Source organism: Phasianus colchicus, chromosome 29 (genome assembly GCF_987193195.1).
Source record: "Phasianus colchicus chromosome 29, bPhaCol1.hap1.1, whole genome shotgun sequence".
In the NCBI taxonomy this organism is placed as follows: Eukaryota; Metazoa; Chordata; class Aves; order Galliformes; family Phasianidae; genus Phasianus; species Phasianus colchicus.
The window spans coordinates 2,808,174-2,829,625 of NC_143464.1; the positions used below are offsets into that span (position 1 = coordinate 2,808,174).

At 48.4% G+C, this 21,452-nt stretch overlaps 2 protein-coding genes across 2 annotated transcripts; both read right to left on the reverse strand.

Moving 5' to 3' along the window:
• Positions 1-443: 443 nt before the first annotated feature.
• On the reverse strand, positions 444-1,400 carry LOC116238650 (olfactory receptor 14J1-like). Its single transcript, XM_031608454.2, has one exon. It carries the CDS (start codon positions 1,398-1,400, stop codon positions 444-446), a length of 957 nt encoding a protein of 318 aa, XP_031464314.2.
• Positions 1,401-7,346: 5,946 nt separating this feature from the next.
• Positions 7,347-18,123, reverse strand: LOC149914617 (olfactory receptor 14J1-like). Its single transcript, XM_090126457.1, has 2 exons — positions 17,230-18,123; positions 7,347-7,409 (listed from the first exon to the last, which is right to left on the reverse strand). Exons 1-2 carry the CDS (start codon positions 18,121-18,123, stop codon positions 7,347-7,349), a joined length of 957 nt encoding a protein of 318 aa, XP_089982583.1.
• Positions 18,124-21,452: the final 3,329 nt, after the last annotated feature.

Below are 21,452 nucleotides of genomic sequence, written 5' to 3' on the forward strand. Positions count from 1 at the left end.
GCTAAGGGTCAATGGGATTGAGTTTCAGCTCAACACACCTCCACCACACCACTGAATTCTGTCTCTTAGCACAACATTGTGCATTTTCATGCACAGTTTGATTAACAGTTGTATGCTTCCTGCAGGATTTTGGGTTTCTGAGAACAGTTTACGCCAGCAGCTCCAGAAATGTTTCATAGGAAGGAAGAGAAATGAAGCCATTACATGTCCTTTGTTTTGTTAAACTTCACAGAAATGCTGGTCACTCATGTACAGCGTGTCTGGGCAACACTGAATAGGTACAAACTGAGTACTACTGGATGTGGATAGTGATGTTTCAGCAGAAAACATTAGAATACATAAAACACACACAAAAAAACTTTCAATAAATTACACTTAGCAGATGAATATACAAACCAAAAAAAAAAGGCAGTTGTATTCTGTTAAAATCTGCATTACAATGCTTAGGTAGAAAAATGTGGGTAGTTCACTGCTTTCGAAACGCATTTGGTCATCAGTTTCCAAAGAGCATCCTTGAGCTCCTGGTTCCTCATGCTGTAGATGAGGGGGTTCACTGCTGGAGGCACCACCGAGTACAGAAATGACAGCACCAGGTCCAGGGATGGGGAAGAGATGGAGGGTGGTTTCAAATAGGCAACCATGCCTGTGCTGAGAAACAGGCAGACCACCGCCAGGTGAGGGAGGCACGTGGAGAAGGCTTTGTGCCGTCCCTGCTCAGAGGACATCCTCAACACGGACCTGAAAATCTGCACATAGGACAGCACAATGAAAACAAAGCACCCGAAGGCTAAACAGACACTAACAAGGAGAAACCCAAATTCCCTGAGGTAGGAGTGTGAGCATGAGAGCTTGAGGATCTGGGGGACTTCACAGAAGAACTGATCCACAGCATTGCCTTGGCAGAGAGGCATTGAAAATGTATTGGCAGTGTGCAGCAGGGAATAGAGAACCCCAGTGCCCCAGGCAGCTGCTGCCATGGTGGCACAAGCTCTGCTGTCCATCAAGGTCCTGTAGTGCAGGGGCTTGCAGATGGCAACGTAGCGGTCATAGGACATGATGGTGAGAACGCAATACTCTGCAGAAAACAAAAAGAAAAAGAAAAAGACCTGTGCAGCACATCCTGAGTAGGAGATGTGCCTGGTGTCCCAGAGGGCATTGGCCATGGCTTTGGGGAGAGTGGTGGAGATGCAGCCCAGGTCGAGGAGGGCGAGGTTGAGGAGGAAGAAGTACATGGGGGTGTGCAGGCGGTGGTGGCAGGCTACGGCTGTGCTGATGAGGCCGTTGCCCAGGAGGGCAGCCAGGTAGATGCCCAGCAAGAGCCAGAAGTGCAGGAGCTGCAGCTGCCGCGTGTCTGCCAACGCCAGCAGGAGGAACTCGCTGGTGGAGCTGCTGTTGGGCATTTGGTTCTTCTGGGCATCAGTACCTGTTCAAGGAGGAATAAATCAAGGACAAGTCTTTCTATGTGGGGAGGGTTCATTCAGCTCCCTGATGTGGTCTACATTTCATGGGGTCCGGTTTGCCACGAGGGACTCTGCACTTATCTCTGTGCAGATAAGCAGACTTGTCCCTATGGGTACATGGGAATGTGGTGATGGTGTGGGGTCAGGCCTTCTTTTCAGAGTGTATCAGATAAAATCACTTCTAGTACAGAAGTGCTGGTTGGCATCTGAACCTTAATGCCAAAAATATGTGGGTCAAAAATTGGAATTATAGGGATTGCTTTTTCCTACAAATTCTCACCCTGCTCAGTATGCCTAAGGCCTGTTTGCTGAAGTCTGAACAGCTGTAAGACCTGAGAGGCAAAGGGATTCACTGCTGCTTAGTGCAGAGTAAGGGGAGCTGACTGGCTTTCTTTCCAATTGCTCTGAGCTTGACTACTTAGCAGATGCAAGACAATTGCATTCCCATAAAATTATGAAGTCAGACCCACTCAGAAAACAGGAGTCCACCGCCCATCACTTTGTATTCACCCCTTCTCAATGTACTTCAGCAGTGCCTCATCACCACACATCTTGCAAATGACCCCTAACCCTGATTTCACCAACCCCACAGCATTTGCATATTGCATCTCTCTGCTTCTTCCCTGCACTTTGATTTCATGACTAGGGGAAATATTTGCATCCTGAAGGTCAGCTCACGGTTCCTAAGGACACCTCAGGGAGATGTGTCCTACTGATGGCATCTCATTAAGGGAAAGCCAGCTCCTTCCCAGCCTCACAGACTGCATTGCCCACAGCCCCAGGCAGTGGCTCTCAGCCCCTGTGCACTGCAGAGGGTGATGGACACGTGCCTGGGGAGATGCTGCTCTGCTCTGCTGGAGCTCTGCCTGCACAGGAGGTGGTTCACGCGTCGGACCCCATGTCATGTGGGCAGAGGCTTTTCTAGGTGGGAGCTTGCTCAGAGGAAGGTCCCTGCACTGAAGGGGGTAATTCCCTGATCATATCTCTGTGGTCTGCAGATTTTCATCCTGAGGGCTGTTTTCCTGTCATTTCCCTGACTGAGCATGCAGACACCAGCCCAAACGTTCTGCATTCCTATTTGCTGTCCATAACCCACCCTGTTTGCAGGGCACTGTCTAAGTGCATGTTTATTTTTTCAAGTGAAAAAGGGAACTTAAGAGAGCTCCCATGGCTTTATTGAAAGAATATATACATTGAAGGAAAGCAGAGAGGTAAAATGCACTTAAGGGTTCTCTCTTGATGTGCCCTCAGAGCTGTGCTCTGATGCTGCAGCAGGGAAGCCCTCAGCTGGAACAGCTCTTATTCCATGATAAAGAAACACAGAGTGTATGCAGCCTGATCTCTACTGGGAAGTGCCAGATTTGGTGATCCCTCTTGGAAAAGTGTTTGCATTACCTATAGTGAGAGACTTACCTTGTCAGTGGCTGAAAGCAATGCTCCTGCAGTGAGGTCGCAGCCCGCTCACACCCCTTATATCCTGTAATCCCTCTCTCCTTTCTCTTCCATCTTCATGTCACCTGCAGAATGTGCCCCTAGTACTGATGCACAGTACACGGGAGCTGCTCTTAGTCAGAGCTGTGTCTCTGCAGCACTGCCCACTTGTAGGAGCTCCCTGTGTCCCAGGAGCTCAGAACAGCTCAGCAGCGGAGGATTTCATTTTTATCCACTGATCCCCCCGGAGATGATCCTGGGTCTCTGTGGCCAACAGCTCCTGAAAAACAACAGCATCATGATTGTACTCTGAAATCTGCTGCGTTAACCACCAAATGTCCACTGGACAGTGACCAATTGCATACATGTGGTTAGTCCTGCCAGAGAGTGTTTGCTAAAACAAAAATGGCACACAGACCTGGACAGGGAGGGGTGGACTTTCCCTGGGCAGGGCAGCGATCCAGCTGAAGCAGTGCAGGCATCTCATCCCTAGATGAGACCAGAGAAAGATTAGGAATACTTGTGGCAATCCTGAATGAGAACAAACTTCCTGCATTTATGGCATCTCAAAGTGTCTTTTTCACCCGTCTCCATGGAGCATGGAGAATTTTGCAGGTGACTAAATGGCTGGGCTCCCAAAAGAAGAGCCAGATCTTTGTTCTCCTTCTGCTGCACATTCTGTATCACAAGGCACTGCAAAGCTAATATGCATCTTTATTCCTCAGCTGATGAAAACCCATGTGAATGGCATCAGAAGCAGCCTAGTGTTGTGCTGATTTCCTTAGTTGTCCAGCAAACTCACATGCAGCTGCAAATGCAACTCAGGGCCTTCAGGAAAGCCATGCCCTAGCAGAGTCCGTGCTGCTTGGACAGCTCTGAGCCTTACAATGGGTCTAACGCATGTGTGCCACCTTCTGAACAAAAATAACATAGATGCACTAAATCCAATGATCCATCCTGGGTAGGTTTGTTGTCTTATGTGTTTTTACACTAATGAGAACAGCAACACATGCTGAGCTAGAAATGCTGGTAGAGTTGCTCTTGTTTGGACCACAGGGACATGGTTAAATGGCTTCCACAACTGGACTGTAGCACCAGGGGATACAGAGTCTTAATGATGGATGGATGAGGAGACAAGGAAGGGCGACTGCTCTCTGTGAGAGTGCACTGAGCTCTTCCTGGGGATGGCAGAGCAGAGAGGACAGAGCAAATTGAAACGGCAAACAGAGGAGACCAACAGTGTCTGTTCCTGGCTTCCTGATCAGGAAGAGCAAGTGGAAGGTGCCCTCTGCAGACAGATGGGAGCCTCATGTTGTCAGGCCCTTATCGCCGGTGGGGGCCTTTTTCACTGCAGTATCTGCAGCAGGGACAACACAGCAGGGCATGCACCATCCAGAAAATCTCTGGAGAGCACAGCCGGCAGCTTCTTGACCAAGACATAGAGGATCGGAAGAGGAGAGGTGCTTTGCTAGATCTCATACTCACCAGCAGCAAGGACCCATGGGGAATGTGATGGTCAAAGAGAACCTGGTCTGCAGTGGCCATGGGATGGTGGAGCTGAGGAGTCTGAGGGGAGGGAAAAGGACAAACTCACATCTTTGGACTTCAGGAGAGCACACTTTGGCTTCTTCTTCAAGTCTGTGGTGTACAGTACAGAAAGAAAGCATGTAGGAAGTGTAAACAAGAAGTGGTCAGCTGGGAGCAGTGCAGAGTGTCTGCACTATTGTACCTGCTGAGATGTGTTTAAGAAGGCCAAAGTTCAAACACAGCTCAATCTGCCCAGGCATATCAAACACAATAAAGATTTGTAGAAATACATAGGCAGCTCAAGGAACACTGTGGCCAGTGTGTACCAACAGTAGAATGGGGCAGGGTACCTGGCATGAAGGGCATGAAGGGCATGAAGGGCATGATGAGTCCTGTGCTGCATGGGACCATCTAAAACAACAACTGAGAAAGAAGAAAAAAGCTCATTACCACAGTGAAACTCCATTTATACAAAGACTGAGAGATGTCACGGACAGCTCTGGGCAGGGAAATTCTGGGGAGCAACAGGCACCGTGCAAGACACAAATGGATCTTCTTTTCTAAGCTGTAAGCCTTAAAGATGTTCATTAATGTCAGTAAAATTGAAAAAAAAAGAATTGAAGACTAAGATAGAAATCAGTGAAAATAAGTTAACAAGATTCTCACTTGTAGTATCCTCAGGAGTCCTCTCTCTTTTGACGTTGGAAACACAAGTCTTTGAGAAGATCTTTGGTCTTCTATGTTTTTATTTTTTCTTAAATACAGTGTTTTCCAGAACTGTGTTTGCAGGACACAGATGCCTTCACGTACAGGGAGACAGACAGTGGTGCCAGTGCCAATGCCCTGTGACCAATGCCCAGCATCCACCACTGCTCTACCCTGCTGCGTATTTGATGTCCCTCATCCTGCAGGTGTCTCCAGCTCTTGTAAATCAATGACCATGGTTCAGGGCATGTTTTCAGCAGGCCATCTGGACATTGCTCTCCAGATTTCCCATCCCTTGCTCTTTGTTCACTCTGATACCTTCAAACTATCTGGCTGATCTGTCACCTTTAGGAAGATTTCTGGAACTTGCTCCATCTGTCCAAACTCCGATGGACTCTTTGATCTGCTCCTTAACTGTGATTATATCTATCCCTTCCTCTCTCTGCCTAACTCATTTTTTGTACAACTATTCTCTGTGAAAGACAAACCTCATTAGATGTGGCTTGGACAAGGCATGCAATTGTTCATTCAGTTGCATCATGTTTACAACTGTTTGTTGGAAAAAAAAAAAAAAAAAAAAAAAAGAGAGAAATCTTTCATTACCCATGTGCAGCTTATTCTTTGAAAAAGCCAGTTGGATTTGATGCAAAGGAGTTTTAACACTGAGTTGGGGACTGCAGAGGAGAAGTGTGATGGGAGGAAAAGTGATGGAAGTCCCACGGGGCCAATGTGAATAGAAATGGAGTGGGGTAGCAGAGGAGGACATTTGTCCATACACTGACAGAGCAAATCTCATTAGGGAACATCCTGTGTCAATATCAATTGCCAAGTGCTGCTGCAACTTCTTGTTTAAACTCAACTATAAATAAATAAATAAATGATCTTCATTAATGCCTGTTGTTCTCTTCCTCTTTTAGATGTCTCCAGATACCTGTCCAGTTTGCTGTACAAGTTCTGAACAGCTGAAGAAGATGACAGGAAGGCACAAGGCACAGGAGGGCTCTTCAGGTTGTAATGGGCCCCAGGGAGCATTTGCTGCTGAGTCCATCACCTCCAGTGCAGAAAGAAGATTGCACAAAGTGCTCAAGAAGACAAAGTCAGAAGGAACAGTGAAGTTTCTTGGAGTAGTAATGGGCCCCACTGAGGGCCATGGACAAGCAAGCTTCCCCAGGGACTTTTTAGAGCAGATAATTGGAAGCCATGATTGCAGGCAGACCAAGGCACTGGGATGGTGGCTGTGATGCTGAGCAAAGCCTCCTTTGTCTTCTGAAGCAGAAAGGCCAAGGCCTGATGCCCAGAGCCTTGGCAGGGAGATCGTGTCCCTCCTGCTGGCTCAGGGCCCTTCCTGGGGCAGTGGGATGGAGGTTTGTCTGATGTCAAATGAAAGACCAGGGCACAGCAGCTGCCAGACTCTGCATGGGGTGCAAGGATGCCGTGAGGCCCAAGTCCCATGTGGGCAGTGTGTCTCATGCCAGGATGTGGGATGTGAGAAGGGCCCAGTCAGGACATGTACTCAATCACAAGGGAATTCTGAACTTCAGATGTCTCAGTGCTCGAGCCCTCCATTGGACTGTCTCCAATAGTTTTATGTCCTTTATGTTCTTTGGTGCCCAGAACTCCACCCAATGGTCCAGCTGAGGCTGCAGCAGTGCAGAGCAGAGTGGGAAAAACCCCTCCCTCACCCAGCTGGCAATGCCATGATCAATGCACCCAGAGGACAGCTGGCCTTCCTGGCTGCCTGGGCACACTGCTGACTCATGTTTGATTTGATGATGACCAGGACCCCCAATCCCTTTCATTGGGACTGCTCTCCAGTGTCCCATTTCCCAGTCAGTGTGTATGTCCAGGGTTGCACCTACCCACGTGCAGAATCAGGCACTTGTTCTTGTTTTACTTCATGTGGTTGTGCCTATCCAGTTCTCTAACTTCAGCACAGCTCTCTGTAAGTCCTCTCCACCCTCAATGGAGGAAACATTTCCACCGAATTTGGTGTCACCAGCAAACTGGCTCAAACATCTTCTAGTCCTACATGCAAGTCATTCACAAAAACATTGAAGAAAAGCGGCCTTCAAATGGAGCCCTGGGAAACCCTGCTAGTGACCATCCACCAGCCTGATCGAACTCCACTTAATGTAATCATTTGGGCAGGATCCATTGGCCAACTGCTCACTGCTCACCCAGCAGTTTTTTTCTGTCTAGACCTATGCAGTTTGTCCAGAAGAATTATCTAAGAAAGAATATCAAAAGCTCCACTGAAATCGTCAAGGATAACATCAGCTGTTTTACCTTGGTCAACCAGATGTGTGATTTTGTCATAAAAGGACGCTAAGTTTAACGGGAACTTCACTCATGAACTTGTGTGGGCTGTGACCAGTGACAGAATTATTCTACTGAGGTGTTTCTCAGTAAATACCAGCATCTTTTTTTGCATAATTATACCAGGCATAGAAATGAGACCGACAGCTCTGTAATGGCCTAGATAATCTTTCTTGTTCTTATTTAAAACTGGAACAACGATTGACATCTTCCTGTCAACTGGGTACTTGCATGACCCTAGACTTCATCTGATGCCTCTCAAATGAGAGCCCAGAGCAAACTAATAAGGTGTCATCAGTGAAAGAATGTAGATCTGTCATATAGCTTTGTAACACCTTGAACTCCAGAGGATGCCACAAATTCTATGAGAAAGAGTATCAAAAGCTCCACTGAAAGCAGCTGGCTTCCCTTGGTCAACCAGATGGGTGAGCACTTCACAAAAGGACGTTAAGTTAAACAGGACCTTCCCCTCACTAGCAAGCATTGCCTGTGACCAATGACAGAATTCTTCTTAATTCATCCTCTCCAGGTGTTTTTCAATAACTCCCAGCATTATTTTCTCCATCACTTTAACACACTGAGAGACAGTGAGACAGACAGGTCCATAATTGCTGGGGTCTTCTTTCTTACTTTTCTTTAAAACTGGAACAATGTTTGCCAGCTTCCTGTCAACTGGGAACTGGCATAACCCCAGACTTCTTCTGATGCCATTCAAGTGAGAGCCCAGAGCAAACTAATAAGGTGTCATCAGTGAAAGACTGAAGATGTGTCATAGCTTTGTAATGCCTTGAACTCCAGACTATGCCACAGATGGAGCAGAGAGGAAGGTCTGGCTCTTGTGTTCTGAGCTCATCCATTTGGGCAGCAGAATGACACGACATGCTCCATGGGGACAGGTGCAAAAGGCACAGTGGGTGCCCCAAGCACAGGGCTGTGGTGGCATTTAGGATGGCCACGAATACCTCCCTTCTGGCCCTCAGCTGATGCTCAGGAAGGAGCTGTCTGTCTCACAGATTTTCCACCACAGTTTACAAGCACGAGCACACAGCTAGGATCACCCCAGGCACCTTGGTCATCCCTGAGAGTGTGTGTTTGAGCAGTGCAGTCCCTGTTGAATAAAGAGCAAGGATTCAGATGAGGGGCTCACACGCAGACACCTCACTGTGCACATCTGAACTCAGCTAAGAGGACTTCTGGCTCCCATGATCCTGTGAGGAACAGAATCCCATTTCAGCTCCAGGGTTTGCATCTGAAGATGAAATGCCTAAACTTAGTGTTAGGGTGAGATGGCCTGATAGAAACAGGACAAGGGGAAATAGCTTTAAATTTAAAAGGGGACTGAGGTTAGATGTTAAGAAGACATTTTTTTACACACGGGCACTGGAAAATGTTGCCAAAAGAAGCTGTGGATGACCCATCTTTGGAGGCATTCAAGGTCAGAATGGATGAGATTCTGGGCAGCCTGATCTGGTGTTTGGCAACTCTGGCCATGGCTAGGGACCAGAACTGGGTGATCTTCAAAGTCCCCTCCAGCCAAAACTTTTCTATGGTTCTGTGATGTTACGACTGCATTTACAAGTCATGAATGGAGCATTTCCAGATTTGCCATTTGTTTCTCTCATGATAAAATTTCTTCTTGTAGGAACAACTGTGCTTTCGGAATCCAGTGGATGTGTTGATTAATTGAGCTGACTTTGAAGTACATTCTGTAGCTATGACCCTACTGCGTTGCAGGAGCTCTCAGTTCAGGAGGGCCATGGATACCTCCAGGGAGAGAAGGAAATCACATTCTCTGCTGCTGAGCTGGGTTGGGCTCCTGGGACACAGGGAGCTTATAGTAGTGGGCAGCACAGCAGAGAGACAGCTGTGCCCAGGAGCAGCTCCTGTGCAGCACACAGCTGGACTGGGGACATGATCTGCAGAAGGAAAGAGCTTACAGGCTGTGAGGTACGTTTGAAGGCTGTGAGATCACTGAAGGAGCATTGCTCACAACCCTTGACAAGGTAATTTCTCATTGCAGGCAATGTTGTGGCTTTTTCTGCGGGGATCACTATGCTGGTGACATCCCATTGCAGATCAGGCTGCAAACTCTGTTTCTTTATCATGGAAAAAGACCTGCTCCCAGCCAGGGCTTCTGTGCTGCAGCATCAGAGCACAGCCCTGAGGGCTGCGTGTCCCAGGACGGCTGCAGGCTGTGCAGCCGGGGCTGCAGCCGGGTGCCCAGGGCTGTCCTGCAGAGCAGGTCCCTGCTGTGCCCCAGGGGCTGTGTGCCGGGCCAGGGACTCTGCCGCCTGCCAGGCTCAGCACTCAGCACTCAGCACTCAGCCTGCCCAGGGAGCTGCCCAGGGCACTGCGGGGAGACCTGTGGGGGAAGGAGCCCCCCGGCAGGGCAGGGCAGGGCAGGGGCCCTCTGCTGCCACAGCTGCTGCCTGGGCAGGGCGATCACAGCTACACTGCACTGTAGGCTGTTTCCAAAGGCACTTTGCAAGAGGAGTGAGAAGGCAGGGATTTTCCATTTTCTGTACATAGGAAAGGGGAAGTGTTTTAGACAGAAATCTGAAAGGAGCTGTGGAATATGAAAACTGGGAATCCTGAATTGTACATTTCTCATTCTGCTGTTTTATGAATCATGTCCTCAAGTGCTTTCAGTTTCTCCTCTCCCAAAGGACAGCACCACCTGAAATTATCGTAATTCTCTGCAGACGAGAACAATGCACTTTGTCTGCAAACAGGCAGCTTTCTCTAAGAGAACTTTGAATGCACAAAAGTTGACATGGGCACTCTGTGTGCAGACAGGTAAAGACATGAGACATGGAAATGGCTTGTAAGAGTAAAATATCCAGGCAGCTGAGATATGATCATAGAATGAGAGGAAATAAGAGCCCCATAAGCTTCTACTTATTAAGGTACGGTGAAGCTCATTAAAATAAACTCCCGTAATGGAGTTAAATGAACATTATCCATAGACATAGAAAAACTTCTGTATAGCAGTGGGAAGAGTGTTTGTGCGAATGGTCTTGACTTCTGTCATTATTTTCTGCACTGTGCACAGGACTCCATGCCCAGGAACTGCAGATGCCCAACAGCAGCTCCATCAGCGAGTTCCTCCTGCTGGCGTTGGCAGACACGCGGCAGCTGCAGCTCCTGCACTTCTGGCTCTTGCTGGGCATCTACCTGGCTGCCCTCCTGGGCAACGGCCTCATCAGCACAGCCGTAGCCTGCCACCACCGCCTGCACACCCCCATGTACTTCTTCCTCCTCAACCTCGCCCTCCTCGACCTGGGCTGCATCTCCACCACTCTCCCCAAAGCCATGGCCAATGCCCTCTGGGACACCAGGCACATCTCCTACGCAGGATGTGTTGCCCAGACCTTCCTGTTTGTCTTTCTGATATCGGCAGAGTTTTTCATTCTCACCATCATGTCCTATGACCGCTACGTTGCCATCTGCAAGCCCCTGCACTACGGGACCTTGATGGACAGCAGAGCTTGTGCCACCATGGCAGCAGCTGCCTGGGGCACTGGGGTTCTCTATTCCCTGCTGCACACTGCCAACACATTTTCCCTGACTCTCTGCCAAGGCAATGCCATCAATCAGTTCTTCTGTGAAGTCCCACAGATCCTCAAGCTCTCCTGCTCTGGTTCTTACCTCAGAGAAGTTGGGCTTATCATATTTAGTGCCTTAATCTTTCTTGCTTGTTTTGTTTTCGTTGTGCTGTCCTATGTGCAGATCTTCAGGGCCGTGCTGAGGATGCCCTCTGAGCAGGGACGGCACAAAGCCTTCTCCACGTGCCTCCCTCACCTGGCCGTGGTCTCCCTGTTTCTCAGCACTGGTATATCTGCCAATCTGAAGTCCCCATGACTTTCTTCCCCATTTCTGGACCTGGTGCTGGCACTGTTATACACAGTGGTACCTCCTGTAGTCAACCCCCTCATCTACAGCATGAGGAACCGGGAGCTCAAGGATGTCCTCAAGAAACTATTTCTATGTATGTTTTTTCAGCATTAATTATATCTTCATCATCTTCACATGATTACCACAAACTCAAGAAAAGCTGGGAATGGCATCATGTAATATTTCTTTTTTCTTTTTTTTTTTCGATGTTAATTTTTTAAATTCTTGCAATAGTTTTTACTCCACTTAAATAATATTATTAATTGGTATTTCCCATGTACATTTTTTTTTTCTTACTCCTGAAATCTTTACTATTCTTCAAGCACTTGGCTGTTTGAGTAGATTAAAAATAATAATAATAAAAATAAAATTTAGATTATCATCTGTATCTCAGAGAGCAGCCCTGCACACAGAGGGCTGCAGGAACCAAGAGCCCAATGCCACACGTTGCAGCAGCCCTGGTGTCTGTGGGGCTGCCCCTCACCGCCCACTGGGCGCTCCCTCTCTGCTGCCTTGGAGTTGTGCTGCTGCTTCCCTGGAGCCACGGCCATGGGCAGCAGCAGGACGTGCTCTTTTCAGTGCTGCTCTCCTTGCACCACCTTTGCACGCTGTTCTCCTTTCTCCTTGCACTCGTGTCAGCCCTCAGGTCCTGCATTACGTAGCAGACCAACAAAAAAAGGACGCTTTGCCTGCGGTGTGCCTGGAGTTGTTTTAACAGCTTGGAAGAGCATTGCCATGTCAACAGACTGAAGGCTGGACACTTGGGGAGGAGGGAATCCTGTGAAAAATGAGACAGCCTTGCTCTGTCCAAACGTTCCCATTGTGCTGTATGAAGTTCTGACTGCAAACTTGTTTTTGATGGACTTGTTTATTGCCAGCTCACTCACAGCCCTGGATGGCGCACCTGTAAACCTAGGAGCCACTGAAGGACGCCAGAGAGATCCTTGAGGTCCTGTTTGGAGACTTTCATGCTTCAAAACTATGAGACAAGCACGCTTACAAGTCAAGGACCCCCCACCTCTCTCTGCTGGATCAAAGCGGGAACCAGGACCTGTGATCTCTTTCTCTGTCCTCCCCCCCCCACCCCCCCCACCCCCAACTCTGTCACTCCCTTTTCTTTCTTTTCCTCTCACAAAGTTGTCACGTAACACAAGGCTTACTTTGATTTCTTATAACATCACAAGGTGTAGCTGCACATGGAAATAACTGTAGAAGTGCCAGTACCTTACAGATAACTGTAGCGCACAGATTCGCATTAAACTGATGCCTGTGTCTGGACACTGAGTGCCAGTTTCACTGTTATCCAACCAGGGGTTGCAAATCAGCTGAGGTTCCCCATCCGCGCTCGTTGTGTAATCAGTGCAACCCACTTACTCCAAGTGGCATCAGTTGCATGATGGGTGGAGGGAACCTTTCGTTTAAACATGCAGTTCAGCACTGGCAGTCGAGGTGCCAGAGGAGCTGTGTTTCAGTACCGACCACTTCAGAAGCAGCCCGAATCCCCTCATATGCAGCTAAGATCTCCTTCTCAGTTGCAGTGTAGCACTCTTTGGACCCTCTTTATACTCGCCTCCAAAATCCCAGGCATCATCCTCGGGTCTCTCCTGAGGATCTTTACCACAAACTCCAAGTGGGACCTTTCTCTCCAGCAGCAGTGTACAGGATGTTCTTTACATCCTGTCCCAGCCATACTGGCCCTAGGGCCATGGCACGGGCTATGTCCTTTTCAATCTGTTCAAAAGCCTGCTGCTTCAGAAATGTGAAGTCATTTTTCATCCGCATCACCTGATGAAGGAAGTGCACAATAAGGCCATAGTTTGGAACATGCAGTCTCCAAAAGCCCACTACACCCAGAAAAGACTGTGTCTCTCTCTTGCTAGTGGGTGGAGACATAGCAGTGATGTTGTTGGTCACATCTGCTGGAATGTGATGACGCCCATCTTGCCACTTTATACCTAGGAACTGAATCTCCTGGGCAGGTCCATTCACTTTGCCTCGCTTAATAGCAAAACCAGCTTGCAGAAGAAGTTGCATTATTCGCTCTCCTTTTGTGAAGATGACTTCTGCTGCACCTCCCCACACAACAGTATCACAAATGTAATGCAGGGATCCTTGAAATGCCCACCTCACTCTTTACTCCAAGTTCTCTCACACATTACTCTGAGTTTATTCACATTTTGTGTGCGTGTGTGTTTTACTCACACTTTCCTCAGCGTCTACTGAAACATTTCTTCAAGTTTACTCACACTTCACTCTGGGTTTACTCAAACTTTTCTCCGATTTTTACTGACACCCTGCTCCGGGTGTACTCACGCTCTACTCCTGGTCTACCCACACTTTGCTCCTGGTCTTTCTCACACTTCAAGTTTATTCACACTTTAGTCCAGCTTTATTCACACTTCTCTACGTGCTTTACCCATACTTCACTCTGGTTTTTACACACACATTTCTTTAGATTTGCTCTCAATTCACATCCAGTTTTCTCTTCCGTCCTCCCCATGGGCAAAGAACCCAGAGTTCTGTGGTGGCACCAGCCTTTCTGCCACTTATTCAAAGCCTGCCATTTCCTAGACTGCTCTGCATCCCTCACCACCCCAGAAGAAGGAGAGAGAAAAATACCACTTGTGAAGCCACTCTCTCAGCCATTCGCCCTAACCCCTGAAATCCTTTTGCATAGGTCGCAGGCTTCCCTGAACAATTTCTTCACTGCTTACCTGAACTATCAAGAATGGGTAGTAATCAGAGGAGCGAACCAGACCTGGGACTTTTCTGGTGATGCTGGTGGTGCAGGGAGGCCCCAGGGAGGCCACGCACTCTGGGAGAGGTGGAAGGGCCAAGAGCTAGTAGATGGGTTTAACAAATGGATCACAACAGCAACGATCTGAGGAGGAATGGTAATTTACTAAATCCTACTGAACCAAAGTGTGCCCAAAGTGTGAGTCCCCACGATAGTACAAGGGAAGCACATGCCCTTCTCTGCTGCAAACTGAGTGGGGCCTGAGGGAGAGCCACTGTGGTGCAGTCTGGATCTCCACCTATCTTCCTCTTCACACCATGTGCTCCAGGGAATTCTGCCCCTCCCCTCCCATCAGAATGCTCAAAATGCCCATAAAAGGCAGCAAGTGGAACCAGAACGCTAACTCTTTAACTCCCACTGCTTCACATGATGTTTTGGTGTGGAATACTGACATAAAAAAAAATCACAACACCACAACAGCCAGGACCTCACCACCCTCTCTCTGAAAAGATCCTCCCAGTCTCTAATCTAAATCTCAACTCTTGTAATTTAAAACATTTGTACCTTGTGATATCTGCCCATGTTAAAAGTTGATTTCCATCTTGTTTCTGAGCTCTCGGTGAGTACTGGAAGGCTGCAATGTGTTCTCCTCCAGGCTGTTTCTTCTCCCATCTCCCTCAGCCTGTCTTTCCAGGAGAGGTCCTCCAGCCCTCTGATCACCCTCGTGGCTTTCCTCTGGACCTTCTCTAAAAGCTTTACATCATGCTCCAGATGGGGCCTTCTGAGGGCTGAGTAGAGAAGGACAGTGCCCTCCCTTGCTCTGATGACCACCTCTCTGTTGATGCAGCCCAGGGTGCAGTTGGCCTCTCAGGCTGCAAGCACACACTTCTGGCTCCTGTTAAGGTTTTCATCTACCATCTCAAAGTCCTTCCCCTCAGGGCTGCTCTCTAGGAATTCAACCCTCATGCCTGGGATTGTCCCGACACAAGTGCAAAAACTGGCATTTGATCTTGTTGAACCTCATGCTGTTTCTTTGGGCCCACTTTTCAATCCTGGCCAGGTCCCTCTGGATGGCACCCCTTCATTCTGTCATGCCAACTGCACCACACAGCTTGGTGACATCAGCACACTTGCTGAGGGTGCTCTCTGTCTCATCATCCATGCCTCTGATAGACGTTGAACAGCTCTGGTCCCAAGGCTGACCCCTGTGGACATAACTTGTGATCAGCCTCCACCCGGTGGAGCCGATTTCCCAGAGAGCCATTTACCACAGTCCTTTGGCTGCGACCTTCCAACCAATTTCTTATCCAATGAACACTCTGCCCTTCAAATCCATCTCACACATCTCTCCACAGAGATAAGGAAGTGATGTGGGACCATGCCAAAGGACTTCCAATAGTCCAGGGAGATTTCTGTACCACTCTGTGTAACTGATGTACTGACAATGAAAGCATTGTAGATCCTAGGACTAAGGCTGTGTTATAGTAAAACACATCTTTTTACAGCACACACGAAGAAATTGTTTATTAGATTGATTCTTTGCTTACAAGTGGCACCTGGTAGATAAGTGTGTTTCTGTAACTTAGCAACCTTCCCTTCAGTACCCAGAGAGCTGCTATTGGAATGGTCTGGAGTTCAGCAAAGGAATCATTACCAGAGCTGCAGTGACACAATGACTGGGTCTGACAACAAGAACAGAAATAACAACTTGTACACAGGGGTAATTTGGGAAGTTATTATTAAATATTAGGGAAAAAAAGTCAGGACATGAGACAATAAAGATTAAATAGAAACATGGCATATCACTTTGATTAGAGTAAATAGGTAAGGAAGAAGAGGATGTGAAATCCTAACTAACAGTGAGCAGAAGTATGTGTTGGAAATAATTTATATTATATAGAATAACAGAAACATGTGTTGTGGGTTAGGTGCAGTTTCAAACAATATATTAACATGAAAGGGACGCAGAATTCAATAGCTGATCCCAAGTGTGCAGAAAAAAACAAACAAACAACAACAACAAAAAACCCTGCAGTGATATGTAGCCATTGACACACACAGTTTGTTGTCTTTGGGTTTTAAGCAAAGAAAGAATAAAACGCTTTGTGCCTCAACCCAGGAATTGCTGAGATGTGTTCTCTCCCCTGTCCTGTAGAGGGGCAGTGACAGAGCAGCACAGGGGGCACCTGGGAGCCAGGCAAGGTGAGCACAGCGCAGCTGGGCGCTGAGTTCCAGGCTGATTTTGGGGTCCCAGCCCCGCAGCATGAGGCTCCGTGTGCCTTCCCCTCTGCAGGACAGCCCGGCCCCACCGCCCCACAGGCAGCCCCTGGCAGCTCAGTGCAGGCACTGTGTGGGGCAGCATGCTTGCAGTGGTACAGAGATGGGCCCCCAGCACAGCCCCTGACACCACATGTCCTCCTTCTCACCGCACCTACTTCCTCCCCTTTAGTTCATCTTCCTCTTCATCACGGTGCACCCTGGCTCACCTTTTAGCTCTTTCCCCCCAGTTTGGCAAACTTCCATTGCTTGTCTTGCCACAATCAACAACTTTCTATCTTGGTCTGGTGTAAGTGCAAACAGTTATATCAAACCCAAGAACAAGCCCTTGCACCTGGTGGAGGTAAAAAAAGTGATTTCAGAGCTTCTGTGAAACAGGATCATTGAAAAAACAGGGCTGTTCACACACCAGTCAAAGCTAAACACAGAAGTTTTACGACGAGCACACACTGATTCCTTCTGCTAAAGTAATATATTGTTCAACCGGCTAATACATTGATCCCATTTGCTAATCAAGCCTATAAGAGCTCCACGGTGCCTGCTGGCATCTCATTTGCCTGCAGACACAGAGGTGGAACATGGAGGCTGTGAGAAAGTCAGCACTGAGCCAGAGTTCCTGTGGGCTCCAGGAGAAAGAGAGCACGGTGATGCCTCAGTACAAGTAGAAGGAAGCCAAACATATGTGTAGGACCATGATAACCACTAATGATAATTACACACACACACATATATATGAACAGCAAAGAAAAATGAAGTGATAAACATAAATAAATATTATAATCAGTAAGGAACATAAGTTTGTTATTGTACAGACTGAGTCACTTGTTGAGACATGTGAAGTTTATGCCTGCTGAAATGTGACCAGGGCATCATTTTCCTCACCGCATCCTTGAGCTCCTGGTTCCTCATGCTGTAAATGAGGGGGTTCACTGCGGGAGGCACCACCGAGTACAGAAATGACACCACCAGGTCCAGGGATGGGGAGGAGATGGAGGGGAGCTTCAGGTAGGCAACCATGGCAGTGCTGACAAAGAGGGAGACCACGGCCAGGTGAGGGAGGCACGTGGAGAAGGCTTTGTGCCGTCCCTGCTCAGAGGGCATCCTCAGCACGGCCCTGAAGATCTGCACATAGGACACAAGAATGAATACAAAGCACCCAAATAAGGCAAGAATACTAACAACAATAAGCCCAACTTCCCTGAGATAAGATTTTGAGCAGGAGAGCTTGAGGATTTGGGGGATTTCACAGAAGAACTGATTGATGGCATTGCCTTGGCAGAGAGGCAGTGAAAATGTATTGGCAGTGTGCAGCAGGGAATAGAGAACCCCACTGCCCCAGGCAGCTGCTGCCTTGGTGGCACAAGCTCTGCTGTCCATCAAGGTCCCGTAGTGCAGGGGCTTGCAGATGGCAACGTAGCGGTCATAGGACATGATGGTGAGAATGCAATACTCTGCTGATATCAGAAAGACAAACAGGAAGGTCTGGGCAACACATCCAGCGTAGGAGATGTGCCTGGTGTCCCAGAGGGCATTGGCCATGGCTTTGGGGAGAGTGGTGGAGATGCAGCCCAGGTCGAGGAGGGCGAGGTTGAGGAGGAAGAAGTACATGGGGGTGTGCAGGCGGTGGTGGCAGGCTACGGCTGTGCTGATGAGGCCGTTGCCCAGGAGGGCAGCCAGGTAGATGCCCAGCAAGAGCCAGAAGTGCAGGAGCTGCAGCTGCCGCGTGTCTGCCAACGCCAGCAGGAGGAACTCGCTGATGGAGCTGCTGTTGGGCATCTGGTACTTCTGGGCACCAGGACCTATTCAAGGAGGAAAAAAGTCAAGGACAAGTCTTTCTATGTGGGCTGTGTTCATTCAGCTCCCTGATGTCATCTACATTTCATGAGTTTGTGTTTGCCATGAGGGACTCTGTACTTTTTATCTCAATGAAGCAGACTTGTCCCTGTACATAGGAACGTGGTGATCGTGTGTGGGAAGATTTTGGTTTCAGTATGTATCAGATAAAATCACTACTAATGGAAAAGTGCTGGTCTGCATCTGAACCTTAACGCCAAAAATATGTAGGTCAAAAATAGAAGTTCTAGGGATCGCTTTTTCCTACAAATTCTCATCCTGCTCACCATGCCCAAGGAGTGTTTGCTGAAGTCTGAACAGTTGTAAGACCTAAGAGGCAAAGGGATTCACTGCTGCTTAGCGCAGGGTAAGGGGAGCTGACTGGCTTTCTTTCCAATTGCTCTGAGCTTGACTACTTAGCAGATGCAAGACGATTGCATTCCCATAAAGTTCTGAAGTCAGACCCAGCTCAGAAAACAGGAGTCCTCAGCCCATCAGTGTGTATTCACCCTTTCTCGACGTACTTCAGCAGTGCCTCATCACCACACATCTTGCAAATGACCCCTAACACTGATTTCACCAACCCCACAGCATTTGCATATTGCATCTCTCTGCTTCTTCCCTGCACTTTGATTTCATGACTAGGGGAAATATTTGCATCCTGAAGGTCAGCTCACGGCTCTGAAGGACACCTCAGCGAGATGTGTCCTAATGATGGCATCTCATTAAGGGAAAGCCAGCTCCTTCCCAGCCTCACAGACTGCACTGCCCACAGCCCCAGGCAGTGGCTCTCAGCCCCTGTGCACTGCAGAGGGTGATGGACACGTGCCTGGGGAGATGCTGCTCTGCTCTGCTGGAGCTCTGCCTGCACAGGAGGTGGTTCACGCATCGGACCCCATGGTCATGTGGGCAGAGACTTTTCTAGGTGGGAGCTTGCTCAGAGGAAGGTCCCTGCACTGAAGGGGGTAATTCCCTGATCATATCTCTGGGGTCTGCAGATTTTCACCCTGGGGGCTGTTTTCCTGTCATTTCCCAGACTGAGCATACAGACACCAGCCCAAATGCTCTGCGTTCCTATTTACTGTCCAGAACCCACCCTGTTTGCAAGGCACTGTCTAAGTGCATGTTTATTTTTTCAAGTGAAAAAGGGAACTTAAGAGAACTCCCATGGCTATATTGAAAGAATATATACATTGAAGGAAAGCAGAGAGGTAAAATGCACTTAAGGGTTCTCTCTTGATGTGCCCTCAGAGCTGTGCTCTGATGCTGCAGCAGGGAAGCCCTCAGCTGGAACAGCTCTTATTCCATGATAAAGAAACACAGAGTGTATGCAGCCTGATCTCTACTGGGAAGTGCCAGATTTGGTGATCCCTGTTGGAAAAGTGTTTGCATTACCTATGGTGAGAGACTTACCGTGTCAATGCTCCTGCAGTGAGGTCGCAGCCCGCTCACACCCCTTATATCCCGTAATCCCTCTCTCCTTTCTCTTCTATCTTCATGTCACCTGCAGAATGTGCCCCTAGTACTGATGCACAGTACACAGGAGCTGCTCTTAGTCAGAGCTGTGTCTCTGCAGCACTGCCCACTTGTAGGAGCTCCCTGTGTCCCAGGGGCTCAGCCCAGCTCAGCAGCAGAGGATTTCATTTTTATCCACTGATCCCCCCGGAGATGATCCTGGGTCTCTGTGGCCAACAGCTCCTGAAAAACAACAGTATCATGATTGTACTCTGAAATCTGCTGCATTAACCACCATATGTCTACTGGACAGTGACCAATTGCATACATATGGTTAGTCCTGCCAGAGAGTGTTTGCTAAAACAAAAAGGGCACACAGACCTGGACAGGGAGGGGTGGACTTTCCCTGGGCAGGGCAGCGATCCAGCTGAAGCAGTGCAGGCATCTCATCCCTAGATGAGACCAGAGAAAGATTAGGAATACTTGTGGCAATCCTGAATGAGAACAAACTTCCTGCATTTATGGCATCTCAAAGTGTCTTTTTCACCCGTCTCCATGGAGCATGGAGAATTTTGCAGGTGACTAAATGGCTGGGCTCCCAAAAGAAGAGCCAGATCTTTGTTCTCCTTCTGCTGCACATTCTGTATCACAAGGCACTGCAAAGCTAATACACATCTTTATTCCTCAACTGATGAAAACCCATGTGAATGGCATCAGAAGCAGCCTAGTGTTGTGCTGATTTCCTTAGTTGTCCAGCAAACTCACATGCAGCTGCAAATGCAACTCAGGGCCTTCAGGAAAGCCATGCCCTAGCAGAGTCCGTGCTGCTTGGACAGCTCTGAGCCTTACAATGGGTCTAACGCATGTGTGCCACCTTCTGAACAAAAATAACATAGATGCACTAAATCCAATGTTCCATCCTGGGTAGGTTTGTTGTCTTATGTGTTTTTACACTAATGAGAACAGCAACACATGCTGAGCTAGAAATGCTGGTAGAGTTGCTCTTGTTTGGACCACAGGGACGTGGTTAAATGGCTTCCACAACTGGACTGTAGCACCAGGGGATACAGAGTCTTAATGATGGATGGATGAGGAGACAAGGAAGGGTGACTGCTCTCTGTGAGAGTGCACTGAGCTCTTCCTGGGGATGGCAGAGCAGAGAGGACAGAGCAAATTGAAATGGCAAACAGAGGAGACCAACAGTGTCTGTTCCTGGCTTCCTGATCAGGAAGAGCAAGTGGAAGGTGCCCTCTGCAGACAGATGGGAGCCTCATGTTGTCAGGCCCTTATCCCCGGTGGGGGCCTTTTTCACTGCAGTATCTGCAGCAGGGACAACACAGCAGGGCATGCACCATCCAGAAAATCTCTGGAGAGCACAGCCGGCAGCTTCTTGACCAAGACATAGAGGATCGGAAGAGGAGAGGTGCTTTGCTAGATCTCATACTCACCAGCAGCAAGGACCCATGGGGAATGTGATGGTCAAAGAGAACCTGATCTGCAGTGGCCATGGGATGGTGGAGCTGAGGAGTCTGAGGGGAGGGAAAAGGACAAACTCACATCTTTGGACTTCAGGAGAGCACACTTTGGCTTCTTCTTCAAGTCTGTGGTGTACAGTACAGAAAGAAAGCATGTAGGAAGTGTAAACAAGAAGTGGTCAGCTGGGAGCAGTGCAGAGTGTCTGCACTATTGTACCTGCTGAGATGTGTTTAAGAAGGCCAAAGTTCAAACACAGCTGAATCTGCCCAGGCATATCAAACACAATAAAGATTTGTAGAAATACATAGGCAGCTCAAGGAACACTGTGGCCAGTGTGTACC